The sequence below is a fragment of the Pezoporus occidentalis genome, unplaced genomic scaffold (genome assembly GCF_034315485.1).
Source record: "Pezoporus occidentalis ecotype Australia unplaced genomic scaffold, CSIRO_AGI_Poc_V1 ctg301, whole genome shotgun sequence".
Taxonomy (NCBI): domain Eukaryota; kingdom Metazoa; phylum Chordata; class Aves; order Psittaciformes; family Psittacidae; genus Pezoporus; species Pezoporus occidentalis.
Window position 1 is genome coordinate 212,383 of NW_026914953.1, and position 26,085 is coordinate 238,467.

General features: G+C 46.1%; 2 protein-coding genes across 3 annotated transcripts in view; one reads left to right on the forward strand and one right to left on the reverse strand.

The window, feature by feature from the left end:
• Window positions 1–24,830, forward strand: part of INSR (insulin receptor) — a 50,296-nt gene extending 25,466 nt beyond the window's left edge. The window contains exons 3-21 of the mRNA XM_062627542.1: window positions 4,260–4,575; window positions 6,119–6,264; window positions 6,557–6,701; window positions 6,947–7,161; window positions 9,406–9,532; window positions 10,145–10,395; window positions 10,776–10,943; window positions 11,319–11,520; window positions 15,771–16,042; window positions 16,669–16,811; window positions 17,474–17,633; window positions 17,955–18,054; window positions 18,310–18,377; window positions 18,582–18,811; window positions 19,143–19,253; window positions 19,334–19,493; window positions 20,271–20,400; window positions 20,638–20,772; window positions 22,892–24,830. Of these exons, the coding sequence (XP_062483526.1) occupies window positions 4,260–4,575; window positions 6,119–6,264; window positions 6,557–6,701; window positions 6,947–7,161; window positions 9,406–9,532; window positions 10,145–10,395; window positions 10,776–10,943; window positions 11,319–11,520; window positions 15,771–16,042; window positions 16,669–16,811; window positions 17,474–17,633; window positions 17,955–18,054; window positions 18,310–18,377; window positions 18,582–18,811; window positions 19,143–19,253; window positions 19,334–19,493; window positions 20,271–20,400; window positions 20,638–20,772; window positions 22,892–23,246 (3,434 nt within the window). The 3' untranslated portion in view covers window positions 23,247–24,830. The remainder of the gene's footprint in view (window positions 1–4,259; window positions 4,576–6,118; window positions 6,265–6,556; window positions 6,702–6,946; window positions 7,162–9,405; window positions 9,533–10,144; window positions 10,396–10,775; window positions 10,944–11,318; window positions 11,521–15,770; window positions 16,043–16,668; window positions 16,812–17,473; window positions 17,634–17,954; window positions 18,055–18,309; window positions 18,378–18,581; window positions 18,812–19,142; window positions 19,254–19,333; window positions 19,494–20,270; window positions 20,401–20,637; window positions 20,773–22,891) is intronic.
• Window positions 1–26,085, reverse strand: part of THOP1 (thimet oligopeptidase 1) — a 330,697-nt gene that overhangs the window by 146,017 nt on the left and 158,595 nt on the right. The gene's annotated exons all lie outside the window — the stretch shown is intronic.

Below are 26,085 nucleotides of genomic sequence, written 5' to 3' on the forward strand. Positions count from 1 at the left end.
GCCCTGCTTGGCCAAGAGGACCCACGGTAGCCAGGGCTGCCTCTGCTGACCCACGTTCCCATGGATGGGGCTTGTGATCGCAAGGTGGAAACATCACTTTAATTCATGACAGATTAGTCCTGAAACCATGTGGGAGCATCTGTCCATATAGAGATGTATATGAGGTATCTTATGTTCATACATATGGGTTGGAATTTCTTCTTAATGAATTGTTTACCTCTTAGCGTACCCAAAGCACCATCTGTTTGAGCACTGAGCTCAGCTCACCCAGAACATTGCCATTTAAACCCATCTTGTGGCAGAGCATCTCAAAAGAACAGCGAAACTTACCCCGAGTGATTTTTATCTCTTTATTTTCCTCTTTTTCTGACAATTCACTGCTGTTGTTTTATTCGCAGAAGGCAAGAAACAAAACCTGACACCAATGGTTTTATTCCTATTTCGGTACGCAGAGTGTTTAGTGACTGAGCAGCCAAATGCTTAATTGACTTGCCTGTGAAATACAGATCTCCTGGTTACCTGTGCTGGCTCATATGTTTACAGTATCAGTATGTTTGTTTGCACCTGAAGCACAGGGAAGTGATGAAACGATTGGAGCGATCCAGAGAGGTGGAAATTCCTTTGCACTGACTCTGTTGCCTTTTGTCCCCCCAAGCTGGGCCTCAGCAGCATGAAGAAATGTCAGTTTGAATCTATAATCAGAAAGGTTTGTAAAATGCATTGTTTCCTAAGTGTCTGGAGCCACTCTAGCTAGCTAGTTAAATATTTATTCACCCCTGGAACAACAGGTTTGAACCTCTTGTTTTTCCCCCAGCCAGGGCGGATCAGTTGAGCATTCTGCTGTTTGTCGTCCTTGGGACAGGGGTTTTGGAAGTCCCATTCTTAAAGATCTGATGAAGAGGTTTTGTGGCCAGGATGAGCAGCTATGTGCTGGTGCTGAAACACTTCTTCCTGCAGCAGCTTCTGTGGTACAGTGTGATGGCTTCTGTCCCCACCCCAAAATAGCTGTTCCCTTGATTCTAATGAGGATTCATGAAGTTGCATTTTGACTTTCTTCTGTTCTATGTGGAATGCAGAGAGCTGACTTCTTTCCCTATGCCATGGTGGAGGCACCGCGTTGTCCCAAAGTCCCACAGCATCAACCAGAGGCTGGGGCTGTATAGGTGCTGTGTGTAAGCGCATCCTGTGCATCCTCAGTGTGTACCAGGCCCTGCCACAGCTCCCTAAAGTGCCATCTCATTGTGAACAGGTGAATCTGCATGAGCTGACGACAATTATTGGAGTCTGCAGACCTCAATGATGACAGGGTCATGAGGTGCACTTGGTCAGCACAAACCTGTTCAGTGTTTTCCTGCAGTGAAAGCATAATGTGGCAGAAAAACAACCCCCAAAACCCCTATCTGACCCGTCCAGAGTCACATAATGTGGATGCTGTAGTAATAGTTATAAGAAGCAGTAGTGGAGATGCATTGGCAAGGTTCCTACATGACTTTTAGGTGCTTTCTATCATGCATACTTGATAATGTCAAGACAACATCGATTCAGGAGCATATGTAGTGGGGATTTGCACAAAGTAATGATTGACAATTTCTGGTCTCTAGTGCTTAAAGGAAAAAAGATTGCCTTGGCTGCTTTGCTCGCTTCAGAGCTGTCTTTTAGACATCAAAAGCTTGTCGAACAGGAAAGAGAAACGTTAAGAACAGTTTAAAAATAGTTTAATTGTATCTGCTAAAAACCTTTAGAGTTGAGAACTTCAACAGTTTCTGCCCTGTGAATATTTGCAGCTGGGTGCAAAATGTGTAAATAACCACAGGACTTTGAAGGTCGGTTTCCATGACAAATTCGAAGAAGTAATAGTGTGGCATAATGTGAAATAGGTGCCATACAATCACAGAATCATGCAATGGTTTGGGTTAGAAAGGAGCTTAAGATACCTGGTTCCAACCCCCTGCCATGGGCAGGGATGCCTCACGCTAGACCACATCGTGCATGCGTTAGGGAGTGCTTTGCATGGGGACCAGCCTCTGCACATCATCTGCTCCACGACTCCTTGGGAAACAAGTGTTGTCTTTTAACAGCAACTTTGTCATTCGTCAGCATGAAACAGAGCTGGGAAGATACCCTTTTGGAGGGAGCGCAGATGATGAGCACTGCCTTGTGCTGCCAGCACTCCCTCCTCCAGCTTGCACGAGTTATTCCCACATGTGTGTTTGTGGAGCATTTGACTTCCCAGCTGGATGCTGACCCACTGCAGGGGACTAGGGAGTGTAGAAGTCATCCTTGTGAGACGTTAGGATGTCAGTGCTCACTGAGCACACGTGGGGAAGTGTGTGTGAAATAGTCCAGGCTTTTTCCCCACCCGTAAACCTTGATATTTTAGACTGGAATGAATAAGTTTGATAGTGCCTTGGACTAAATTCTGGAATTTTCTGTCTTGTGTTTTTCTGTTGCCAGTATTTCCAATAAACTGCAGCCGTGACATCTGTTTCAGGCTTGTGCTCCATCTGTGAGCTGGTAAAGAATGTATAACCATGCTTTTAAAGCAAGCTTCTCCTTTTATATTTCATCTAATTGGGTGCTTCCATTTGGCTGTTATATTTCCATCAATTAGTATTTGTGAGGGGCTCACAAAATCAGACCTATTACTAGAACAGGGCAGAAGGTTGGTCAGCATAAAAGAAGATGAATATGAAATACACTCCTGTGTTTATTGTTCTTGGGTGAATCGTGAGAGATGCACAAATACCTGCAGTGAATGACTGATGTGGAAGCAGGGAGATACTTGAGATTAAACTGACCTTGTGATAGAATGTCAATCTTACCCATTTCATATTTCTTCAAAGGATTTATCAGGCTGGAACAAAGCAGAGGTTGCTCATCTTTACTGTCCTACTGCTGCTTATTCCAAGAATGGCATTCACCACTTTAACACACTTAATTCTGCAATCCTTTAACATGGGGTGGAGCATGGTGAAAGGGGATTTTGAGGCAGATGGTGTTAATTCAGTGTGGAGTTACTTGGTCTGGCCAGCACTGGTCACAGCAGGACTTACCTCTGTCTTCCTTCACTGAGAGCACTTGGGCAGAGCATCGGAAGCCGTTCAGCTGTGCCCTCAGATAAAACCCTCCTGTGTGGTGAGAAGAATGTGTTGTCTTGATCTGTGTCTTGGCCATTCATAGCTGTAGCCTAAAGGCTGTATGAAACCACGGGGATAAATCCAGGCCTGTGTTCCCCATCCTTCATCTGAAGTTCTTCCTCCTGCTCTTTAAATGGCTGCATCAAAGCGGTACTTGGCTTTGGTGCTTGCTCTTGTAGTGGTGATCTCAGCTTTATTGTGTCTTTCCTGACTGGAAGTCCTGTGGGCATGTTCCGGATTAAGCAGTTGGATTTATTTGGTTCAGCCTCATTAGAGCCATTAAGGCTGAGTGTGAAGGTGCTGAGTAGTGGAGGAGCAGGACTGTCCCTCCCTTCCGAGCTGCTCTGGGTTTGCTCAGCCTCCTCTCTGGCTCCTTCCTTGCTCAGTGTTAGTCATGGTGTTTGCTCTGAGCTATGCTGCCACTTGGTTTCTATTTCAAAGCCCAAACCACTCATTAAAAGTATTGTGAGGCACTAAGTAATGGGTAATTAAAAAGTAAACCATAAAAACCTCAAGCAGTAACACTCCTGGGTGCCATTCTTTTGGGGCTTGATGGGAGAGTCACCAAAGAGCTTGTGTTGGGTTGGCAGGGCAGCAGGTTTCCTCTGGGGAAACTGGTGACAGGTTGATAGGCAGACAGGAAGCAAATCCTGATAGAGCTGAAGAAGTATTGTTGGACATGCATTATTTGCAGCATAGTTGTGGGAAACTTAGTTTCTTAATCTAAGGAACTATGATCTTCTGTCTGAAACTGGCTATCCCAGTCTGGGAAGCTCTCCTTGTAGAGGCTCATTGCTTGTGGGCTTCAGTTATAATGTTGGAGTCACCAGAGCTCTCCTGGGAGCCTTGTGGGGCTGGACTCAGAGAAGAGGGAGCCTGAGTTTTCTGTCTTTGAAGATGAACATTAACAAATCGTGAGGGTGAATGATAACGCTTCCAAAAAGTTACTAACGTTTGAAACTTGCACTGAAAAGGGGAGATGAGGCAGATGCCTGCACTTCATGGGTGCCTCTTTGCAAAGCAGGTTGCCAAGTTAAGCAGGATGAAGTGTTGTTGCTTGTAAGCCTTCTTGGTCATCACTGGGTTGTCTCGCGATGCTCATTTCCTTTCCTCTGTTCACAGTGTGTCCACCTGCCTGCAAGTCCCAGGGCTGCACCTCCGATGGTCAGTGCTGCCACAGCGAGTGTCTGGGGGACTGCACAGAGCCCAACAACCCTGAGAAATGCGTGGCTTGCCGCAACTTCTACCTGGAAGGCAGATGTGTGGACACCTGCCCGCCCGGTTACTACCGCTTTGAGGGCTGGCGATGCGTGACCTTCAGCTTCTGCCAGGAGCTGCACAACAAGTGCAAGAATGCCCGGGAGTCGGGCTGTCACGTTATCCACAACAATGAATGTGTTCACGAGTGCCCCTCGGGCTACATCATGAATTCCAGCAAGTAAGTACAAGTGTCTGCAGGTAAAGAAACCAGGCTGTCGGTTCTGGACTGTGCTTTCCTCTTGCTTGGACACAGGGCTTGTGTTCTCTGTCAAAACCAAGAAGAGTTTCCAGCCTTGGAGAGTCTGTGATGATTACCTGGTCTACTTTAATATGATTTGTAAACTAATACCTTGCTAATTCAAGCCATTAAAAGCAGACAGGTCTACCTGCCATGTGCCAATAGCTTCTTCTTTCCCTGGCTTCCCTTGTTTCCTCTCAAGTGTGGAAAAAGGGGGAAAGGGAGATTGAGAGACAGAACAAGCAAGAGGAGCATCCTCAAGTTGGAAGGGTCTTTCTGCAATCAAGTGGGATGAGGGAGATGGGCAACAGAGAGGCTTTAGTAGCCCTGCTTCCCTTCCCCTCCAAAGCTGACCTCAGAGCAGAGAGCCTTGCTATGAAGCAGAACAGGGAGAAGTCGTGTCTAATGAAAAGAGCATAGCATGTTTCGAGTGGATCATTCTCAGAATATCTATCTCTCGTCCCTGTAATTACTTTCACTGAGAAGGTTCAAGCTGTGCCAGACGTAAACGGACAATGTAACAAACAAGTGTAGCACAAATCAGAGCAGGGAACAGCCCTTCTGCCTATTCCCAGGGTTTTCGACAAAGGAATTAAATAATTTATGTGGCTGAGCTGTTTATCAGTGAAAACCTTTTTGTTTGTCCCACAATAACATTATATATAGTGATGAGTCAGATTTCCTATGAATATTGGTAGCTCTGTGCTCGCATGTATTTGCTCCTGCCATAATAATTTCAGGGAATTCACTCTAACAGGACTTTTCATTCTGGTTCCTGTTTTGTTTTTCAAAAGAATGATATAGCAGCCCACAAAGTAGATCTGCTGCTTGTGTAACAGCACCCATCGCCTCCCTCCTATGTTTGTTCCAGGCTGCTGTCAGTAGGACCTCTCAACAGTACTCCGTGCTTTTCCTAGAGCATCTATTTCTCTGAACTAGTTGGGAACACGTTCTTGTGGTGGTATGACCAGGGCAAGCAGTCATCTTGCTGCTATTTAAGAAGTATTTCCCCAGAGCACAAAGCACATGCTTGCTTGCCTTTTTTTCAAATAACTTTATGTACAGTCCTTAATCAGAGGATTCCCAGATGAATGAGCAGCTCCACTCATCAATTGTATGTGTGGTTCATAATCATCTTGGGATGGAGGCTGGGTTTCTTGGTTGTGAAAGCCCTGGTGTGTATAGCACTGAGCAGCGTTGTGGTGGATGGTCTGTTCAAAGTGATCAAAATCACTTCATTCTGGTTTCTGTTGCATAGGAAGGGACCAAGTGATAATGTTTGAAACATGGAAATGATAGTTTAAAGAATTATCAGCACTTATTTGGAGTTGCTCAGAGCTGCGTGCTGCCCGCTGCAAGTGAATCCCATGGCAGATTGTTAGGACACTGTTGCGTTGAGTGGATTGCTCTTTTGTGAATGGCTGGGGACACCTCGGGTGATATTCTGCATCACATCTGCATTCCGGGCTCTCTTGTTTTGCAGCTTGCACTGCACCCCCTGCGCAGGGCCCTGCCCAAAGGTTTGTGACTATGGGAAGGAGAAGACGATTGATTCGGTGACATCGGCCCAGGAGCTCCGCGGCTGCACGGTTGTTAATGGAAGCTTAGTAATAAATATCCGTGGAGGAAGTAAGTTCTGCAGGAGTAAGGGATTAGGCAGGACTGGATGTTGGAGCAGTAAAAATGATGCTATCCATGAGCTTGGGTATTTTCCTTTTGCTTTGACCACTTTGAATTTTAACATGAATCAGAGAAGTAACCACAAAGCAAAAGCTTTTGTGACGTTCGTTTGGGTTTTTTTGCCAAGTCGTTTTTGTAAGGTCTCATGAAATAATGTACAACAGTTCTATTTAATATGTTTGGGCTTTGTATCAGTGTTTGTGAGCTCAGAAAACTAAAGCCGATGTTTTCCTCTCCATAGATAACATAGCAGCTGAGCTAGAAGCGAATCTTGGCTTGATAGAAGAAATCTCAGGTTACCTAAAAATTCGCCGGTCTTATGCCTTGGTTTCTCTTTCTTTCTTCCGTAAACTGCATCTGATTAGAGGAGAAACACTAGAAGCTGGGTGAGTTCTTTCAAAAGATCCTTTATTTTAATGCTTTCTGGTATAAGGAGTGTCAGGGCCATCGGGGTGATTTGTATTGGTAAACAATTCCCAAGTTATTTTTAAACATTCCTTTGCTCACGGCTCATGCCTACCAGGCAGAGTAGTTTGCCTTCATTTATCTTTGATGTCTGGATCAGTGCATGAGGAAAACAGTGTTTTCAATGGATCCCCTCCCAATCCACATTTCCATTTTCTGCTTTCAGGAATTATTCCTTTTATGCCTTGGATAACCAGAATCTTCGGCAGCTCTGGGACTGGAGTAAGCACAACCTCACTATTGCACGAGGCAAACTCTTCTTCCATTATAACCCCAAGCTATGTTTGTCGGAAATTCACAAGATGGAGGAGATCTCTGGGACTAAGGGGCGTCAGGAAAGGAATGACATAGCCCTGAAGACGAATGGGGATCAAGCTTCATGTAAGGAAGCCTGAGAATGCAGTGAGACTTGCATCCTTTTCCCTCTGTCTTGCTAACCTCATGCTCTTCCTTCTCTCAGCCTAGCCAAGGATGTTTTTCCAGGGACTGTCCTTGTCCCTTTCGTGAATCACCAGACTTGCACTTGCCCCATGCACTGCAGCAGCACCATCAATATGCTATGAGTAAAAGTACTTAGGGGTTCTCCAGCTGGCCATGCTCCTACCGTGCCAGCTTTGGTCTTCAGAAGTTTGCTCTTTGTATGCTCAGCTGTTGAGTTTTCCAGGGTTATGTGTATTGTGGCTTTTTGAAGAGTTTAGCACAACATAACCTCAGTCCAGGCTGGGGCTTTGTGTTACTGCTGAGTACCTCATTAATAGTCATCATCTTCATTTCCCATGTCATGAGGCGACAGTATGCACACAGCATAAACACTAGAGAAACAGGATTTCCACCCATCTCTGGAGCCATGGGAGGGAATTGCTATGACAACAGTCAGAGATGTTTTTCCAGCACTTGTTATGCTTCTCAGAGGTTTTTAAGCTCACAGCTTTCTTCAAGAACAACGATAAGGCAATGCCTGTGTCAACGTGGCTGAGAAGCAAACACACAGTGTTGCTTTATTCTCTAACTAAAGTTGTGCTGCTGAAGATGTAGTTTTGTGGACGTTTATTTTGGCAGCAATAAGCACATCCCTTCTGCACCCCCAGCCCTGCTGTTTGTTCCCATTGTATGCCACACACAATCCCCTTTCCTTGTTTGTGCCGGTATAACTCTTACCGGACTGCATGGTGAACCAGATGGTAGATGTAATCTGTAAAAAATAGGTTGGTTTTAGCTTATGTCTCTTCCTTGCCTCCTTGCCCCACAAAGTTTTACATGCATACACAGGTTAACACATGAGATGCTTAAGCAGGTATCACCACCAAGAGCGCCAGCATTAACTGAAGTATGATTTCAGTTCCTTGCACTTCAGTTCCTTGCTCTTTCCCCAGCTTGCCATGCACCTTAGAGCATCCTGTGGCTGCACTGTTTCTCTGTGTTTGGTGCCAGCACTGCTCAAACAACCCCTTCCCCAGTTCTGCCTGTGTTACGCTGATCCAGTTATTTGTGAACAGACTTAAAAGGTGAAGGTGTTTCAGATGAATTGGTTTCCTGATACGGTTTGCTGCATATCAGCACATGCATCCATGCCAGGACAGCGGAGAGAAGGGAACATAATGATTTCCTACACAAAAAACTAGCAGTACCAGTGTAAACCCATACATAGAGCCATACCCTCAGGGATATGGCAGCTCTAGCCTGGGCAGAGTGAAGGAGCTACCTGTAAAGGTCGTCTCCTCCCGCGAGACTAAAAACCTCTTCTTACATTTGGGGATGAGCCTGGATTTGGGGTTCAAACCCAGCTCTGTTGTGTGATTCTGTGCAGCTCCTGGGTTGTTTTAGCTGGTTGTTTCATTTGAAAGCAGCTGTAAGAGATGGTTGCACGTCTCTTTGCCAGCTTTAACTCCCCTCTTGCTGAGCTGTTGCCTGTGCCACCCCCCACCTCAGACCACAGGTTGCTGCTGTGTTTGGCTTTTTGTTTGCTTTTACTTTTCAAGTTGAGCTTTCACATGGGCAACATCCTGTTTACCAAAAAAAAGCACCCTTGTTTGTTCTGGATGTGGTGCCAGTGAAGTGAACATTCATCCTCCCTTGTGTAGCTACTGCAGGGGCGGCTAATTCAATCAGAGCTACACAGTTTGTCCTTCTCGGGCTGCTGGGACACACCATATCCGAATGGGTCCCTTGAGCCTCAAAACTCCATCCTCCTACAACTGTTTGTTGTTCTTCCCTCCAGCATGCAAAGGGACCACGCTGCTCCAGGCGAGGCTGGGAGTTCATACACTTCATTTTTGTAGCCTCTGCCTTCTGTGCAAACCTTATTACTGGCTTCAGCTGTGTAGATCATCATGAATTTTAAATATGTTCCCTTTAGATTTCCCACTTACTAGCACTTAGTTCAACTGGACTACAGGGTCACTTCCATAAAACCATAGAAAACTTAAAGCTGGCAGGAACCTTAGGAGGTCATCAGCTCAAACCCCTGGATAAAGGCAGAAATAGCATTGACGACCAGGTTTTGGCGAGCAGCTCTTCTCAATGCCACCATTCTTACAGCTGTCTGTGGAGAAAAGAGAATTAAACCTAGAATCCTTTGTTTGTTTTAGCATTAACAAAACTGTCATTGCTTCTCTTTTGGTTCAGGTGAAAATGAATTGCTGAAGTTTTCCTCCATTAGAACTTCTCATGACAAGATCCTGTTGAAGTGGGAGCCGTACTGGCCTCCGGATTTCCGTGATCTCCTGGGATTTATGCTTTTTTACAAAGAAGCGTAAGTGATCCACCATGAAGTTACAAAATAATCACCAAGCTGGGCTTCCACAAACAGCAGCTGGCATTGAAGAGTAGATATTAAACCTGCTGTAGGCACAGCTATTTAGTCTCTGTGACTGTCTGGCTCCTACCCTGTAGTTTCTGATCTTACCCTTATGTTAAAGTGTTCATTAAAATCGCTGAGTTACTGAGTTGTGTGCAGCCAAAATTCCTCATGCAAGAACAATCCAACTATTAGTTCTTCCAACTCTTCCAGACATACATACTCTAACCATGTAGTTTATCATCTCCCCACTATCTCCATGGGATATTGAGGTTTTTATTCCTGTTGAGGTGGGAATTCTTTGAGAATAATGCTTACCAAACTGATTTTCATAAAGCTGAAAATAATTAGCCTGGATTTAGCCATTGGGATCACCTGTGGAGTGGTGATGCTGTTAGGAGCCTGGGTTGCAGAGCTCCCTGTGCTTCCTTTTCAGAATACATACAATGAGTTGGTTATGTTTTCTCCCAAGGGTCAAGGATTATAACTTGTCTTTAGAAATGTTTTTAAAAGCTTGAATTAGGATTTTGTTAATTTCAGGCTTTTCTTTCTTTTTTTTTCCTAAAGTCCATACCAAAATGTGACGGAGTTTGATGGCCAAGATGCCTGTGGATCAAATAGCTGGACAGTTGTGGATGTTGACCCACCGCCACGGTCAAATGAGCCCAAAGCCCAGGCCCAGCCAGGCTGGCTCCTGAGGGGTTTAAAGCCATGGACACAGTATGCTGTATTTGTTAAAACCCTCGTCACCTTCTCAGATGAACGAAGAACTTACGGTGCAAAGAGTGAAATCATCTACGTGCAGACCAACGCTACTGGTCAGTATCATTAAATTAAGGTTGCCTTGGAAATGAAAAATAGACCTAAATAGTCTTCTGCCTGGTAGCCATGATAGCCCCATATCCGTGAAACTTTCCACTGCCATTGCAGCTCTACTGTGGTAGGAAGGTATTCCTAAACAAATGCCTGCTTCCCTGCATGGGAGATACCAGCGTGCCCTTTTGCTGTCAGGCTCATGGGCCGTGTGTAAGAGCTTGTGTGCGTGCTAGTGCCTCCTCCTGCAGGGCTGACGTGGACCTACTGTGGAGAAGAGTGTTTATTCCCATAGAAATGGAAACTTGCCTGTGTTTGTCCCTTGTTCTGTCAAGCTCTTGCAGAGCTGTGGAAGTGACCTCTGTCTCTTTTCCCACCCTCGCAGTTCCATCAGTCCCATTAGATCCAATATCTGTTTCCAACTCTTCGTCCCAAATCATTCTGAAGTGGAAGCCACCCTCAGAGCCCAATGGAAACATTACACACTACCTGGTGTTCTGGCAGCAGCAGGCAGAAGATAGTGAGCTTTATGAACTTGATTACTGCTTAAAAGGTGAGTATGTGTTTCTCTCTGAGCAGCCAAGTTAAGTTTTGAAGGGATCCTGTGACTGTTGGGAAATTATTTCAGAGCAGAGTTTCACTAAGGCCTCCCAAAATCTCACCTACTGTTCTCTGTTACTTAAACTGAGATGAACTGGGGTAGAACTTTGCCTACAGCAGCACCTGAGCTCCATTTCAGAAATAGCACAGTCTAGAAGCCAAGGCCTGTCATAAAAATGGGGAAGCTGCTCACACCCTGGATGTGAAAGCTCAGGATGCCCAAACGTGCTGTGAATCTTGTGGACACTTGTTTGGGATCCTTGTTAGGATCAAACATCTGCTTCTGCCGTGTCAAGCATGAGTGCTACTAAAATTGTTTGATCCACAGGATTAAAACTGCCCTCAAGGACGTGGTCTCCTCCTTTTGAATCTGAAGATCCTCAGAAGTATAATCAAAGTGAAAATGAGGATGTCAGTGGAGAATGTTGCTCGTGTCCTAAAACAGACTCCCAGATACAAAAGGAGCTGGAGGAGTCTGCTTTCCGCAAGACATTTGAGAACTACCTTCACAATGAGGTTTTTGTCCCCAGGTACGAATATCATACAATATATAAGAAGAATAAACCTGGTGGTTAAGGGTAGGAAACATAATTGAATATTAAACAAAAATTGGGCTGGACATGGCCATATTGCAGGTCTCTGGGCTTCCATGAGCCTGTCTAGTCCAGCTGAACCACAGGTATCAGAACTGGTGAGAGCTGAGCACTTACAGCTGATGTTATTACACATTTGGAAGGTCCTGGTCTTATTTCCCATCTCCGAGTTCTCCTCAGCTTGGGACTAAAGTGAGAATCTTTAACAAATAGCTGTATGCCTACAGCTCATTTAAACTTGGTTGGTGCCAGAAATAGCTATTTATTTTTTTCTGTCTTAAAATTCTGTGGTCTAGCTTTTCGTCCAGTGGAAAAGAAAGGAAAAGAAACAGGGAAGCTTCCCATGCCACAGCCTTGTCCTTTAGCGCGGTATTTGCGGTCTTCCTTGCACTTAGTCTGGGAAATACCTCCAATACCATGAGGAATGCAGCTGCTGTGGGTGGTGAACGTCCTGTTTTGAATGGCACACACAGTGTCGTGTCACATTAAGTGGTGTTGAATGTCTTCACACTTCATATGCAACTGACAGAGGAAGCGCTGGGAGTCAGGTTAGAGTCTGTAACGATTTACCCTCCTGTCATGCATTTTGGGCTCTTTAATTTATTCTCCTCTTACTGCCCTTAGCTAATAAACATCTATTTGCAGCCACTTGACAAAAGCTGCACTGAGCATTTATTATGGAGTGTGTGTTACAGTGTCTTCTCTGTGAGCCTGAGTTGGTGCCTGCAGTTGTCACATGGAGACTTGTGCAGAGTCACTCCTGTTGTTGTTTCATTTATTTAGTGTTGATCAGGTCAAGTTCCAGTGTGCAAAATGACACCAGGACGTCGTATTCAAAAGCAGAGGAGAACCAAGACATGTACAAAAGCCAGACTCCTTTTGATGTAGGCAAACAATTCTGATGATCTGATTTTTATGTATTTGATTTATTTTTTTCTCCCAATTGTATTGTGCAGCCAGCCCAGGATGCTTCTCGGGCCACTTTCTGGGGTATGTATTTTAGGAAGAAACCAATCGCCACGATGTGCCACCTTGTCAGCCAGCTAAGGAAGAAATCTCCATTTCCCTAGGCTAACTAATCCTGTTAATGCAAGCCCCTTTTGCTGTTCTAAGTCAGCAGTAAGGATACCTTCCTGCTAACATGCGTCCTGCTTGTCTTTTCCGACAGGCTCCAGACTGTCACAGCATAAACTGGAATTAGATTTCCTGTAAATACTGTGCCTGTTGCCTGCTCACAGGGCAGCCTGGCAACTGAACGTGATGTGTGCTTTACCTCAGGTGCATTTATGTGCCTCCTGATAGTTTATTGACCTCTCTTGAGGTACTGCGTGGACTCCACTTGAGATAAGAAGCCTTCTGCCAGTCACCAGGAGGAATCTCACAGATGAGGCCAGCAGGGAATATGAGATGGCAGGGAGCAGGACAGAGCACTTGAGAAGTCACTCACCCGATGTCTTCTCTCCTTGTTTTTCATGTGCCATTTTTCTCCTCCTGTGCTGTTCCCAGCTATCTGATCCCTGGGCAGTATCCAGTCTGTATGAGGATCTGCCACATGCTGCCTTAGTCCAGATCTGATCTTACTTGACTTGTTGAGAGCCCCTCTGGAAACCACAGAAGCTGTTCCTTCCCCTGTGCACATGGTTCATTAGCTGCTGCAGGAGATACTGTCACAAGTCTTATGGGTTAATTTGCTCTGGCACTGGCAAGGCAAACTAAAAGTTTCTAAATGCTTCTTGCCATACCCACTTCCACAGAGCCAGCAGGTATTTCTACACCACGTCCTTTGTCACCTCCCTCTGTAGCTGAACAAAGTGGCCATCAGAAGCTGATGCTTTGTTTCTTCTTTCCTTTGTTATTTGCTGTTCCATTGGAACAAGTTTTGCACGGATGGAAACAAACAGGTGATTGCCCACTGGACCAGGTTGCCAAGGGAGGTTTTGGAGTTTCCATCCTTGGAGGTATTCAGATCTTGACCCGAGGAGGCCGTGAGCAACTTGCTCGAGCTGCCCCTGCTTTGAGGGGGTCAGATTAGACAATCTCTAGAGGTACCTTCCAGCCCTCAATCACGCTGTTGAAAGCATGGAAAGATTTCAAAAGCAGTGGAAGTCCTGCGAGGTAGAGGGGAACTAAATGGCTGCTGTTCAGGATGTAATTTAATGTGTGCTCTCCAACATCACTGCTGCAGAAAAAGCAATCTCTCTCTGCTCTCCTTCTTCATCCTCTGTGTCACACGCACTCATGCTCTTACAAATATCAGTGAGTTACAGAATGAACAAGATCCGAATCTGGTATTTCACAGGGGGAAGGTCATTGGAGCGACTATTTCAGTAGTAGGCCATAATGAAAGTTGCACTGGAACAGCAATGGGAAAGCATCAAATGTTTGAAAATGCAGGGAATTTGGCCGGAAGATTGCTGCAAATGCAGGATAATAAGTATGGGAAGATTGGGGATTACAGCTTCACAAGTTTTCCTTGCTTTCTGTTACTTGAGAAGGAAGAAGTTGTTCTTGCATTTTACTCTGTGCTGAATCAGTGCTCGAATTACTGTTTTACTTGTGAAAACCAGAATTCCCTGAAACAGGAGGAGCAGTTGAATCCACACTTTGTAAACAGAGGCCTGTAGCTTTTCTTGGACATCCAAACAAGGTTCTGCTTGACTGTAAAGAATCCTTCCAGAGGAGGAAGGTGGCATGACCCAGCCCAGGGGCTCTGAACTCTGCCCCGTTGTTAGGGGACATTGTACAGACCAGTGCGAAAGCTGAGATGAACAGCAGCTCCAGAATGAGTTAATTAGTGATAGAGAAAGAGAAAACTACAAACTGGCATGTGCTGTGCTGAACCTGCCTTTGGCATCCCGCGTTTTCATCAGGCCGATGAACGTGCTTTCGTTGTTGGGTACAACCTGATGTTTAGGTGGAGGAGATCTTCAGATGTGCTTTCCAGCTGGTTGCGTTTGCTGCTGGAGGAGGGAATGGAGCTGGGGGTTGCAGTCAAAGCCCTGATCCCCACAGCTCCCTGCTGCACTTGGCCAATCATTTGCCTGGTTCTCGGAGGGCGGCAGTGGAAAGTTCAGTTCAGCAGCAAAGATTTGCTTCAGCAGCTTGTTACATTTTTAGAGACTAGAGATGCCTCAAGTGTGGGTTCAGTTCAGGTCACTCTTTGTACCCTTTAATAGCTGCACGCACGTGTACACTCAAAAAAGATCATCATCACCTTAAAATACACGGTCCAGTTTTCAAATGGCATCGATTCCTTTTGTGTAACACAATACAACTACTGATCCACCATGGTGGTGAGTTCCCAACCTGGAATTCCTCGTGGTGAATGTATGGCAGGACATAAAGTGTTAGAATGAGAAGTTTCGGCTTGGTGCTTGTTCTGTTTGTTTGGTTTTTCCCCAAGAAAATGAAATCTGTGAACAGTTCTTAATTTGGTTGGATTTACTCTGTTTACGTACTGACAAACTCTGACATTGAAGTTGGCTCCTCACTCGGGAGCAGGGGAGTTGACAGGGTCACGATGCCAGCTCTGGTTTTACAGCTGCAGAAAACTGCTGTGCAGTGATTTGAGAGGCAGTGTTTGGTTAAAGAAAGCCTCACCACTAACACCTAATCTGAATCTGTGAGATTTAAATGTGCCTCTTGAAAGGAACGTAATAGGCTTGGTCCCTTAGGAAAAGGTTAAAATTATCTGTCTGTCTATTTGTCTATCTATCTGTCTATCTAGATTCAGCCTTAGGGTTCTGAATGGCAGGTGTATTCCAATGAGCTGTGAAACTGGTCTTACGCTTTATACATGCAAGTTTATGATGCTTGGAGCATGTGGCACGTCTGAGATCAGTGGAGTTGGGGCATGGCCTCACTTACTCAGAGCTAGAATGTGCAGGAGATGAACTCCAAAGCATCACAACACTGTCCAGGGCACCTGTGAGGCAACCTGATAAAGTTGTGTTCAGCTGAGAGGATCTTGAATTCTCAAGAAAATACTTCAGACTTGGATTTCTTTTGGGGGGGCTTTTATCCTGTATGAAGTTGTGCAGGAAGAATGCTGACTCTCTGTTGCATTGCAAATGCAAGACTTGAATTTGAGTTTTCAGTGACACTCTTGAGCTGTTTTAACTCTTCCTTTTCAGATGAGTGTGTTGACATTGAGTGTAACAAATGTTGTAACCTGTATTACTCAACAGGCCGTCAAGAAAGCGAAGAGACCTTGGCTCTGTGGCAAATGCCACTGTGGTGATACCCACCATGGTGTCCTCTCCCAACAACTCTGCAGCACAGTTGGAGAACTCAGAGGAGCAGAAACCTTTTGAAAAGGTGAAGTCTAAAGAGTCTTTGGTGATCTCAGGCCTGCGGCATTTCACTGGGTACCGCATTGAGCTGCACGCCTGTAACCACGATGCGCAGGAATCCCGATGCAGCGTTGCAGCATATGTCAGTGCCAGGACCATGCCAGAAGGTAATTATCTTCCTGAGCTTTGCTTTGGGCTGGTGGCTGATCTCAAAATGCTGTTTTTCCTATGGGAGCCAGCTGCAGTACAGAAGCACTGTGTAGGACTGCTGCTGTCTGTATGTCCTGATAGGAAAGGATGATGGATGAATAATATGTTCTGGTGTCCCCATCATAAGAAAGGCATGGATCTGTTGGAGGGAGTCCAGAGGCAGCCACAAGGATGATCAGAGGCTGGAGCACCTCCCATATGAAAACAGGCTGAGAACACTGGGGCTGTTCAGCCTGGAGAGGAGAAGCTGCGTGGAGACCTCATAGCAGCTTTCAGTATCTGAAGGGGCCTGCAAGGATGCTGGAGAGGGACTCGTCATTAGGGACTAGAGTGATGGGTTCAAACTTAAACAGGGGAAGTTCAGGTTAGATATAAGGCAGAAGTTCTTCCCTCTGAGGGTGGTGGGACACTGGCACAGGGTGCCCAGAGGAGCTGTGGCTGTCCCACCTATGGCAGCAGGAACTGGGTGATCTTAAGGTCCTTTCCAACCCAAACCATTCTGTGATTCTGTGAAGTATTGGCAGCTTTGAATTTTGCTTAAGACGTAAAAATAAAACTATTATTATCATACACTTGGTTCTAGCTAAGGCTGATGACATCGTTGGTCCAGTTACACATGAACTGGTTGAAAAAAACACTGTGCATTTGAAGTGGCAAGAACCAAAGGAGCCAAATGGTCTTATTGTACTGTATGAAGTGAATTATGGACGTCTTGGGGAGACAGAGGTGAGAATTTCTGCTTGTTCCTTAGCACAGCACGTTTGGAGAAGTAGATCCACCTGGGAGCCCAGGACTGTTCAGTCTTTAACAGCCCTCATGCTAATGGTGTTCTGTCCTCTCTGGCTTCCTTGTGCATGAACCAAGGTACATAAAACTTCATTAGTGAGTTTATATCATCTGGAAGTCTATCTGAGGCAGCACAGAGGAATAAAGGTCTGTGGTGCCAGTTTGCCAAATAAGCTTATCCAGTTTGCCAGCTTTCTGCATGGAGGTTTTTCTTAGGAATTTTATTTTACAGGAGGACAGAAACCATGGAGCTAAATTGAAGTTGTTTAGAGAAACGAAGAAAGCCTTGAGCAGGCAGAGCTGTGGTGGGCAGCCCTGAATGCCAGCAGCCTGTGGGCAGCAGGGCTTGCCAGCCCAGGTCAGGTTTCAGGGCTGAGCTTTAGGCCAGTAAATGGCACATGCTCACTGTAATGTGAACTACTAAACTGTAAAATGCAAATCCAGGACAAAGCACTATATTGGAGTAGCCCTGAGGATGTGAAAGCTCTGTTTGCATACGTTTGCCAGGCAAGGAGGCGAGGTAGGGATCCTTGGGTGCTGTTGCAGAGCTGTGGGTCACTGCAGAGGTAGCGTGTGCAGCCTTCCTCTTCCCTCCTCCTCAGGAAGCTCACTACTGCGTGTCCCGTAAGCATTTTGCCAGTGAGCAGGGCTGTAAACTCCGTGGACTGCAGCCTGGAAACTACAGTGTCCGTATCCGAGCTACGTCACTGGCTGGGAATGGCTCATGGACAGAACCCACCTATTTTTATGTGGCCGATTACTGTGAGTTCATTTCATTTTCAGTATTCCTGATAGAAACCCAGGTTGTTTTGGGAGGATGGGGGTTTAGCCAGCAGCGCACAGAGAACAGAGGGGGGTCATAAAATACTGGCTATACATCTACTTCCAAGAAACTGAAATTACTTCCAAATGTGTGGCTTTGCTTCATGAGGTCTCATTGTGAGCAGCCGTGTGTTCTGTATCTAAAATAGCCTCTAGTTTTCTGTTTGTTCCACTTTATTGAAGGAGGGGGTGCTTTTTTTACTGAGGAAGAGACTTGGATTTCGGACCTGCATAATAACTCCATCTCTCTTTCTCTCATAGTGAATGCTCAGCCTAATATTGCTGTTATAATTGTGCCGATTATTTTTGCCATCATTATTGCTGGAATTATTGGAGCTGCTTATGTGCTTGTGAAAAAGAGGTGAGTGCAATTTTATCTTGTTTTCAGCAGAACAAGCAAAACTTCTCCCCAAAGCTTTTGTTTATCTTTTGGGAGTAAGTCTGTTTATTTTCTAATTTAGATAAAGGTTGCACCACATGAATTTCATTGAGGAAATGTTTTGTGCCTTTGGAAACTGGGGCAGTCTGTATTTGCTGCGTGCTTTGGGAATTAATCAGACTGCCTTCTAATGTGTCAAAGGCTGCAAATGTGCTGAAGAGTTTGTGTCTCTTCCAGGCAAACCGAAGGACCAACTGGACCACTCTACGCATCCTCTAACCCTGAATATCTGAGCGCCAGTGACGGTGAGAACAGTGAGGGCTTTCTGCACTGACTTTCTGCTTGGGTGGCCGCTGAGACAGTGCAGCAATATGGGATTGGCATTGTCTTCATGAGGTTTTCTAGTCTTACACACATAGTATCCTGTGGCAGTGCTGAAGGAGGCTGCTACAGAAAGGTCTTTCAAAAGATGGTTGCTCAATTCAGAAACATTTCCCTTTGCTCAACAGTCTATGTCCCTGATGAATGGGAGGTTCCACGAGACAAGATCACTCTCCTCCGAGAGCTGGGACAGGGCTCCTTCGGGATGGTGTATGAAGGAATTGCCAAGGACATAGTGAAGGGAGAGCCGGAGACTCGAGTAGCTGTGAAAACTGTGAACGAATCAGCCAGCCTCCGCGAGCGCATCGAGTTCTTAAATGAAGCTTCTGTGATGAAAGGCTTCAGCTGCCATCATGTGGTAAGCACCACGGGGTGCCTTGGATGATCAGCGAGTCCCATCACTAATAGTGCTTTAGTGCTTTCAGAGCCTGATGTTCAGCTGACAAAAGCAGCCGGTTTGTGGAACCAGTCGATTTAAAAGAGCTTTCCAGGTCATGTTCCATAAAATGCATCCGCCTGCATCATTTCATGTTTGCTCTTTCAGAACTTCTCAGCATGACAAGGCTTTGTAGTGCTGTTCTGAGCTCTTTTTCAGGGGTTTTGCCTTTCCTCCAAGCTCCCTTTTCAAGCTGGACTCTGCCTGGTGTGTTTGGACACAACCTTGAGGGAATTCCTCACTTATTTTCCAGGTTCGCCTCCTTGGGGTGGTCTCCAAAGGGCAACCTACTCTGGTGGTCATGGAGTTAATGGCACACGGAGATCTGAAAAGTTACCTTCGCTCTTTAAGACCTGATGCTGAGGTAAAGACAAGGAGAGATGGGAGCCTGTGGTGCAACGGAGTAACTTGATTCGAGGTTTACTCCTTCTTTCTTTATTGTAGAATAACCCCGGTCGTCCACCACCAATGCTGAGAGAAATGATCCAGATGGCTGCAGAGATTGCTGATGGCATGGCCTATCTGAATGCCAAAAAATTTGTTCACAGGGATCTTGCAGCTCGTAACTGTATGGTTGCAGAAGACTTCACTGTAAAAATTGGAGGTACGTAGTGTGTGACCAGAACACAGTTCCATGGGTCATGTTTGTGGGAAGCCCGAGACCCATGTGGCAAACAGAGATGATGCTCACTGGCTACCTCTGGAAATGCAGTAAGAATTGTACGGACTTTAGTAAGAACATCATCTCCTTCAGAGCCAGAGCAGCTTCTCTCACCTTCTCTATTCTCAAACCTCTATCCAAAATGTTTATTGCCTTTCCAGCCTAAGCTGCCAAGGGTTATCTCACTGTTCTTTGCTTTCATGAGAATTATGACAAAGAAGGTGCTCGGTAGAACAAGCCAAGCATTCATAATCCTGTCGTTAGGTCAGGTGCCTTTAAAAGTCATTTATCTTCCACAAGAACCAGTTTTCAACCCAAACCTTTTTAGAAATAAGTAAATACAACATCTAGAAGTAAACCAAATCCCCACAGTGTGGTGGTTTCTCAGACCTCTTTGAACTTATGGCCAAGGCAGTGGAATTTCAGGGCAAGAAGACCTCTGGTTTGCTTAAAGAGGATGACTAAAAATAATGTTTAGAATAGAGGCTGTCACTAAAAGTTTTAACTCTGGAGCCTCTATCGTGGCTCTGGAGAGGAAAGATGCAGGGAAAGGAAGATGTTTAGGATGTTGAACGTGAGATGAGAGATGACTGCAGGTTGGGCCATAGGAGGCTTGCTGAGTGTGTGAAAATAGCCTGGCATGAAAGGAGGGCAACAGCCATCTGGAGGTGTTGCACAGTAGAAGAGAGACGTTTAACACATCCCCTTTGCTCTTCTCAGACTTTGGCATGACCAGAGATATCTACGAGACGGATTATTACCGTAAAGGAGGCAAAGGACTGCTGCCTGTGCGGTGGATGGCACCGGAATCACTGAAGGATGGTGTTTTCACTGCTTATTCCGATGTGTGGTAAGTTGTCCTCTGCAGCCTCAGATGGATTCCAGCTCAAGAGCTCACAGTTTAGCACACAGAGTATAAATTGTGAGTTGCTGACTTCTTCAGAGTACAGCCAAACCAAAACCAGTTTGGAAGCCCTCTCCTTAAAAATACAGTGGTGTTCTTTTACACGTTCTCCAAAAGAAGACGTTATCAATCGCAGACCTGCAGGATGCTTTATTCTCACCAGGAGCCTTCTCTCTTCCTTAGGTCATTTGGTGTTGTCCTTTGGGAAATCAGCAGTTTGGCAGAGCAGCCGTACCAGGGACTCTCCAACGAGCAGGTACTGAAGTTTGTCATGGATGGAGGATACCTGGATCAGCCGGACAACTGCCCGGAGAGGCTGTAAGTACTAAAGCAAGGGACAACCAACCAAGCTGCACTCTTTAGCTAAAGTGTGGCCCGTGTGTCACCTCTTCTCCTCTTGTCTGGGGGGGAGGAACAAAACAGACTTCAGTGAGCAGAAACTCAACCAGTGTCATCCTTAGTGAGCCAGGAAATAAAGACCTGAACCAGCCTATCTCACTAGAAGGGAAATTAAACCAACTTGGACCTTACGTTGTGAGTACAGATTCAAGAGCAGGAAGTACAAAGGACAGGAAAAGCTTAAAATACAAGTAAGCACTGTATCAACTTGGCCAAACAAAATGTTCTTCCTCCACTCTGGACTAGTGGGTGGCAGTTTATGGCACGTGGCTACTGGGGCTGCAAGGGAGCATCTTGTTAATCCAAGGCCTGCTGAGGTTTTCTGTAGTTCATCTCTCTATAGCACATAAATAGTCTTGAGACTTACAACCACTTCTTACCACTCATTTTCAGAAATCCAGTGTTGGCTCATGAGGAGGGAGAGGCAGGAGAACACTGTGCTGAGCCAAGAGCTGATTATCATAGAATCATGCAATGGTTTGGGTTGGAAAGGATCTTATGATCATCTGGTTCCAAACCCCTGCCGTGGGCAGGGACACCTTCCACTAGACCAGGTTGTTCCAAGCTGTGTCCAACCTAACCTTGAACGCTGCCAAGGATGGAGCATTCACAGCATCCTTTAGCAGTCTGTTCCAGTGCCTCACAATTTTCACAGTAAAGAATTTCTTCCTTATATCCAACCTGAATCTCCCCTCTTTAAGTTTGAACCCATTGCCCCTTGTACCTCATGTCCAAGGCCTGTTCATTTCTGTTGCACGCTCATTGCTCTACCAAGAGCACAAGGCCAGGCTGGCTGCAGGGTTAGGGAGAACAGAGGGCACGGGTGAAGACAGTAAAAAACACCTCACAGAGGTTACAAACTGAAGCCAGACATTCTCCTGCACCGGGGCTAAGGATTATTGTGCTTACCCAGGTGCTCCCTAAACTGCTCCTGGCAGAGGAATTAGAACAGTCCTGTTCCTCAGTGTTTAACCTGAGCCAGGATGTTTGTCAGAAGGGTTTAAGGAGACACTGCTGAAGCAACGTGCAGCAGAGAGGGAAGGAGCCGTGGCTGGAACAGGGGATGCTGATAGTGACGTGCAGGTTCTGGTAACCTCACACCCCAGCCTGCTTCCAGAGTCAAAAATAAACATGTTTTGTGAATATCCTCCTGAAAAAAACCTGCTGTCCTGGACGTTTGTCTCTCATGGGCAGTAACAAACTCCACTTTGAAGCTTTATTTGTACTTGTAAGTTCGTTCTCCATGGTGTCTGATAACATATGACCTCTTGCTGCAGCTGTTCTTTTGGGTGGGATGTTGACAGGAGCTCTGTCCTCTGCACAGTCTCCCGTTTTCCTTGGAGCTTTAGGAGCTTTGTTATCTTTCAGGCAGAGTTCAAATTAAAATGGAATGGATTAAAAAGTTGTGACCTGGCTCTGTGTGTGTGTGTGTGCACAGAGAGCATGTGAACCGCAGCCCCGTTTCCTTCGGGAGCCAAGTTCAGAACAATTGGAGGAATTGGAAGGAATTTTTGATCTAGACAGAAACAGAGAAAAAGGAGCCCCAGGAGCAACAGGCAAATACAGAGATCCCATTAAAGGGGCTACAAGAAACCTGGAGAGGGGCTTGGGACAAGGGCCTGCAGGGACAGGCCAAGGGGAATGGCTTGAACCTGCCAGAGGGGAGGCTGAGATGAGCTCTTAGGCAGAAGCTCTTCCCTGTGAGGGTGCTGAGGCGCTGGCACAGGGTGCCCAGAGAAGCTGTGGCTGCCCCATCCCTGGCAGTGTTCAAGGCCAGGTTGGACACAGGGGCTTGGAGCAAGCTGCTCCAGTGGAAGGTGTCCCTGCCCGTGGCAGGGGTTTGGAACTGGATGAGCTTTAAGGTCCCTTCCAACCCAAGCCATGCCATGATTCTATGATAAACAACCCAGTTGGAGTGTTGAAAGAGTAGCATGGGGGGGTGGGCAGTCTGATGTGGACACCAACCTTGCTGTGTGCCAGCCCTGCCTACATTGAATTGTTTCTTCCTCCCCCTGACCCTGTGTTTGTCCCGATCTAGGCACAGCCTGATGCAGATGTGTTGGCAGTACAACCCCAAAATGCGCCCCACCTTCATCGAGATCATTGAGATGCTGAAGGAGGACTTGCACCCCAGCTTCCACGAGGTCTCGTTCTTCTACAGTGAGGAGAACAAACCTCTGGAAACGGAGGAGTATGAGATGGACTTCGAGAACATGGAGAGCATTCCCCTCGATCCCTCCTCGTACTCGCAGAGGGACAAAGTCCTGGGTCGGGACAATGGACCCTCCATGGCCCTCAAGGGGAACTATGAAGAGCACATACCTTACACTCACATGAACGGTGGCAAGAAAAATGGGCGGATTCTCTCCATGCCCAGGTCGAGCCCTTCCTAACGCTTCCCGTTTGGCCCAAGGGTTGCGTCTGCTTTTTTCCCCTCCACAGATCTCAGGACTCTCGTTATTGCTGCCACAGTGTATGACACACATCTATGAACTCGTCAGATTTTTAATCAGCTTATGATTAATACTTTATTATTGTCTTTCTTTTGCCAAGTTGACTGGCTGTCAGTGGACTTATCTGTGAACATAAATGGAAGAGGTTTCCATGGCTGCTGTCCCTCTGTAACCATGGTTTCAAAACAGGAAGCCACCGTGTACGTTCAACTGAAGGAGGAGCCTCCACGGTTGCCAACAAGAGACGTGAAACACGCTGGTATCTGAGCTACAGGGTGGAACAAAACTGCAGGACAGGAGCATTTCCAGTCAAATTCCAGGCTTTCAGGCATTCTCTTCACTACAGCTGAAGGATTCAACACATCAGACGGACGCGCCAGGTCCTCACATTGACCAAGAGCTGCTGCTTTCATACTTGTTCAATGGGTTAAATCCCAGGGGTGCGTGCGTTTGTGTGTGCAGTATATATATGTGGGGTGTATATGTATAGCAAAATATACACCTCTGGGGTTTTGTACATAAGTTTTCTATGTTCTCACAGAAGCTTTCCTCTTCTCGGAAGCGTCTGCTTCTCTTTTTTCCCATTTCCCTGGAGTGACTGAATCCCAAACAGATTATTTTTATACTGAGGACTCTTGGGAGTAGGTTTCCTCTCATTAAAAGACAAAAAAAAAAAAAAAAAAAAAAGAGGAAAATGTGCTGGGAGCCAAAGGAGCAGAAATCTGAGATTTGTGGGTACCTTTCAAGACCAAACGGAGTTGGAGTCCCCTGCCCTCTCTGAGAGCGGAGTTTTCTGTCCTTACAGCATTGAGTATATATATTGTTTGTTGTAACATATTTAAGAATATCTTTAGTTTAAGTTTTAACTTCATATAAATTATTGACTGTTTAGGATCCTTTCGGGGAGGGGATAATTTGGGGGATTGTTTGGTCTTAAAGTGGTCCAAAGATTTCAGAATGAACTAATTTTAGCCCATTACCCTTTTAGGAGCTACGAAGCACATGTTAAGTTTATACTTGACAAAGCTTTATAATACAGTTTCATGATTTATACAGTGCAGTCAGCCAGCTCCAGCTGAAGCCCTGAGATAAAGTAGTTGGGACTTCACTTGGTTGGTGAGGGCTGAACGACACCAGAACGTCCCCAAGCCCGAGTCCTGCTACCCCTTTGCCCCCACGTCCCTTGTGTTGCCTTCTGTGCTGCAGAAACAGCCAGCGAGAGGGGACGAGCAAGAACTCTGACCTTCAAAAGCGACACTAAAGCCAATCCAAAGCAGGAGAGCTCGAGGCTCTTGGCTCTGCACGTGAAGCAGGAGCCGAATGGGACTGTGGTCAGCTGCGTGCTGCCCATCTGCTGCTGCTCGGGCGTCTGGCCTCGTGCTGCCTGCGGACCTCCCGTGTTTCCCTCGGATTCCCTGTGTCCTGCCCAGGCCGCTTGCAGCTCTTCGGGATGTCAGCTTTCGTCTTCTGGACTGTGCTTTGTTTTGCTGCTGTTTGCATAAAAGACCGAGCTGGTCAGCATAAGGTGTTGGGAAATGATTGTGAAACTAAACGTGTCTTGTGGTGGTGGGGGAGCGTGCTAGCAGGGAGAAGTGCTAAAGCAAGAAGTGAAGATGATCGATGTCGCAGGCCCTTGTCATACAGGAGGTGGTTTGAAAAGGGGAGGGAGATGCTCAGTCCTTGCCTTCTCCTTCTGGAGAAGCCCAGGAGCTGGTTTGTGCTCTCTGCCAAGAGAAGACAAGGTTCTCGTCACCCTGTGAGAGTGGGGACACGGAGCTGGTGTTTGGCTTCTTATTCCAGCCTGGGTGGTGCTGCTGTTTCCTCCCTGTAAGCAGATGAAAGGGGAACCTGAGCCCACTCCACTGATGGGTGCAGCATCAGGGGAAGATGATGGGCTTTGTGCACCACCGTGAGCTGTTGGGCCTTGGTGTTGGTTGCATCTGGTCGGTTTGGACAAAAGGGGAGGGTGCAGGTTGCTCACAAGGTTAGGTGGAAGGCACATGGTCCAGCCATGGGGAAGAACCTTTGCTTTCAGAAGGCCTCGTTTACATTTCTTCTGCTTTACAAAGTAGTCACTGCTCAGCAGCTCTGTGCTACACGGCAGAAAAGAAGACATTCTCACTCTTTTCTAAGGAAGAGAAGTTTTTCTTAGTAGATTTTTTTTATTTATTTTAATATATAAAACACTGTAAAAAGAAAAAACAGACAATTTGTTTTCTTAAACACACAGAACGTGTAAATTTGTATCCGTAAACTCTTGGCAGGTGGATGTGGTTGGGATTATTTGTGTCCTGTTCTGGTGCAGTCTACCTCAGTGTTTCTTAAGGATCATTTTAATACGCACCTTTAAACCTGTTTAAATACTCTGGCCTGGGCCTATTGTGGATCAGGGAAAATCAGTATCAGCTGATTCCAATACTGGGGACCATTCAGGGAAGGGAAGGGGTAGGAGAAGGGCTCATCACTGATCTAGTGATGATTGACAGGAAAGGAAAGAACCGATTTACAGATTTGGATCTGATGTTCTGATGCCATCCTCTTAATCCTGTTATGATGTAAAACAAAGAGAGCAAAAGAGGCATTTAAATGTTTGGATTTTAGGGAACGGATGACCTAAAGGAATAGACTGTGTCCTTCTGGAGCAGTGTTGGCCAGTGTGGAGCTGGGACTGACGACCCTGTGCTGCTGGGTTGGGGTATCTCGGTCGCTGCGCACAGGTATGATGTGACCTCCAGAACTAAACCTTCCCCAGCATGTCCTTGTTTTGATGACCTTTTAA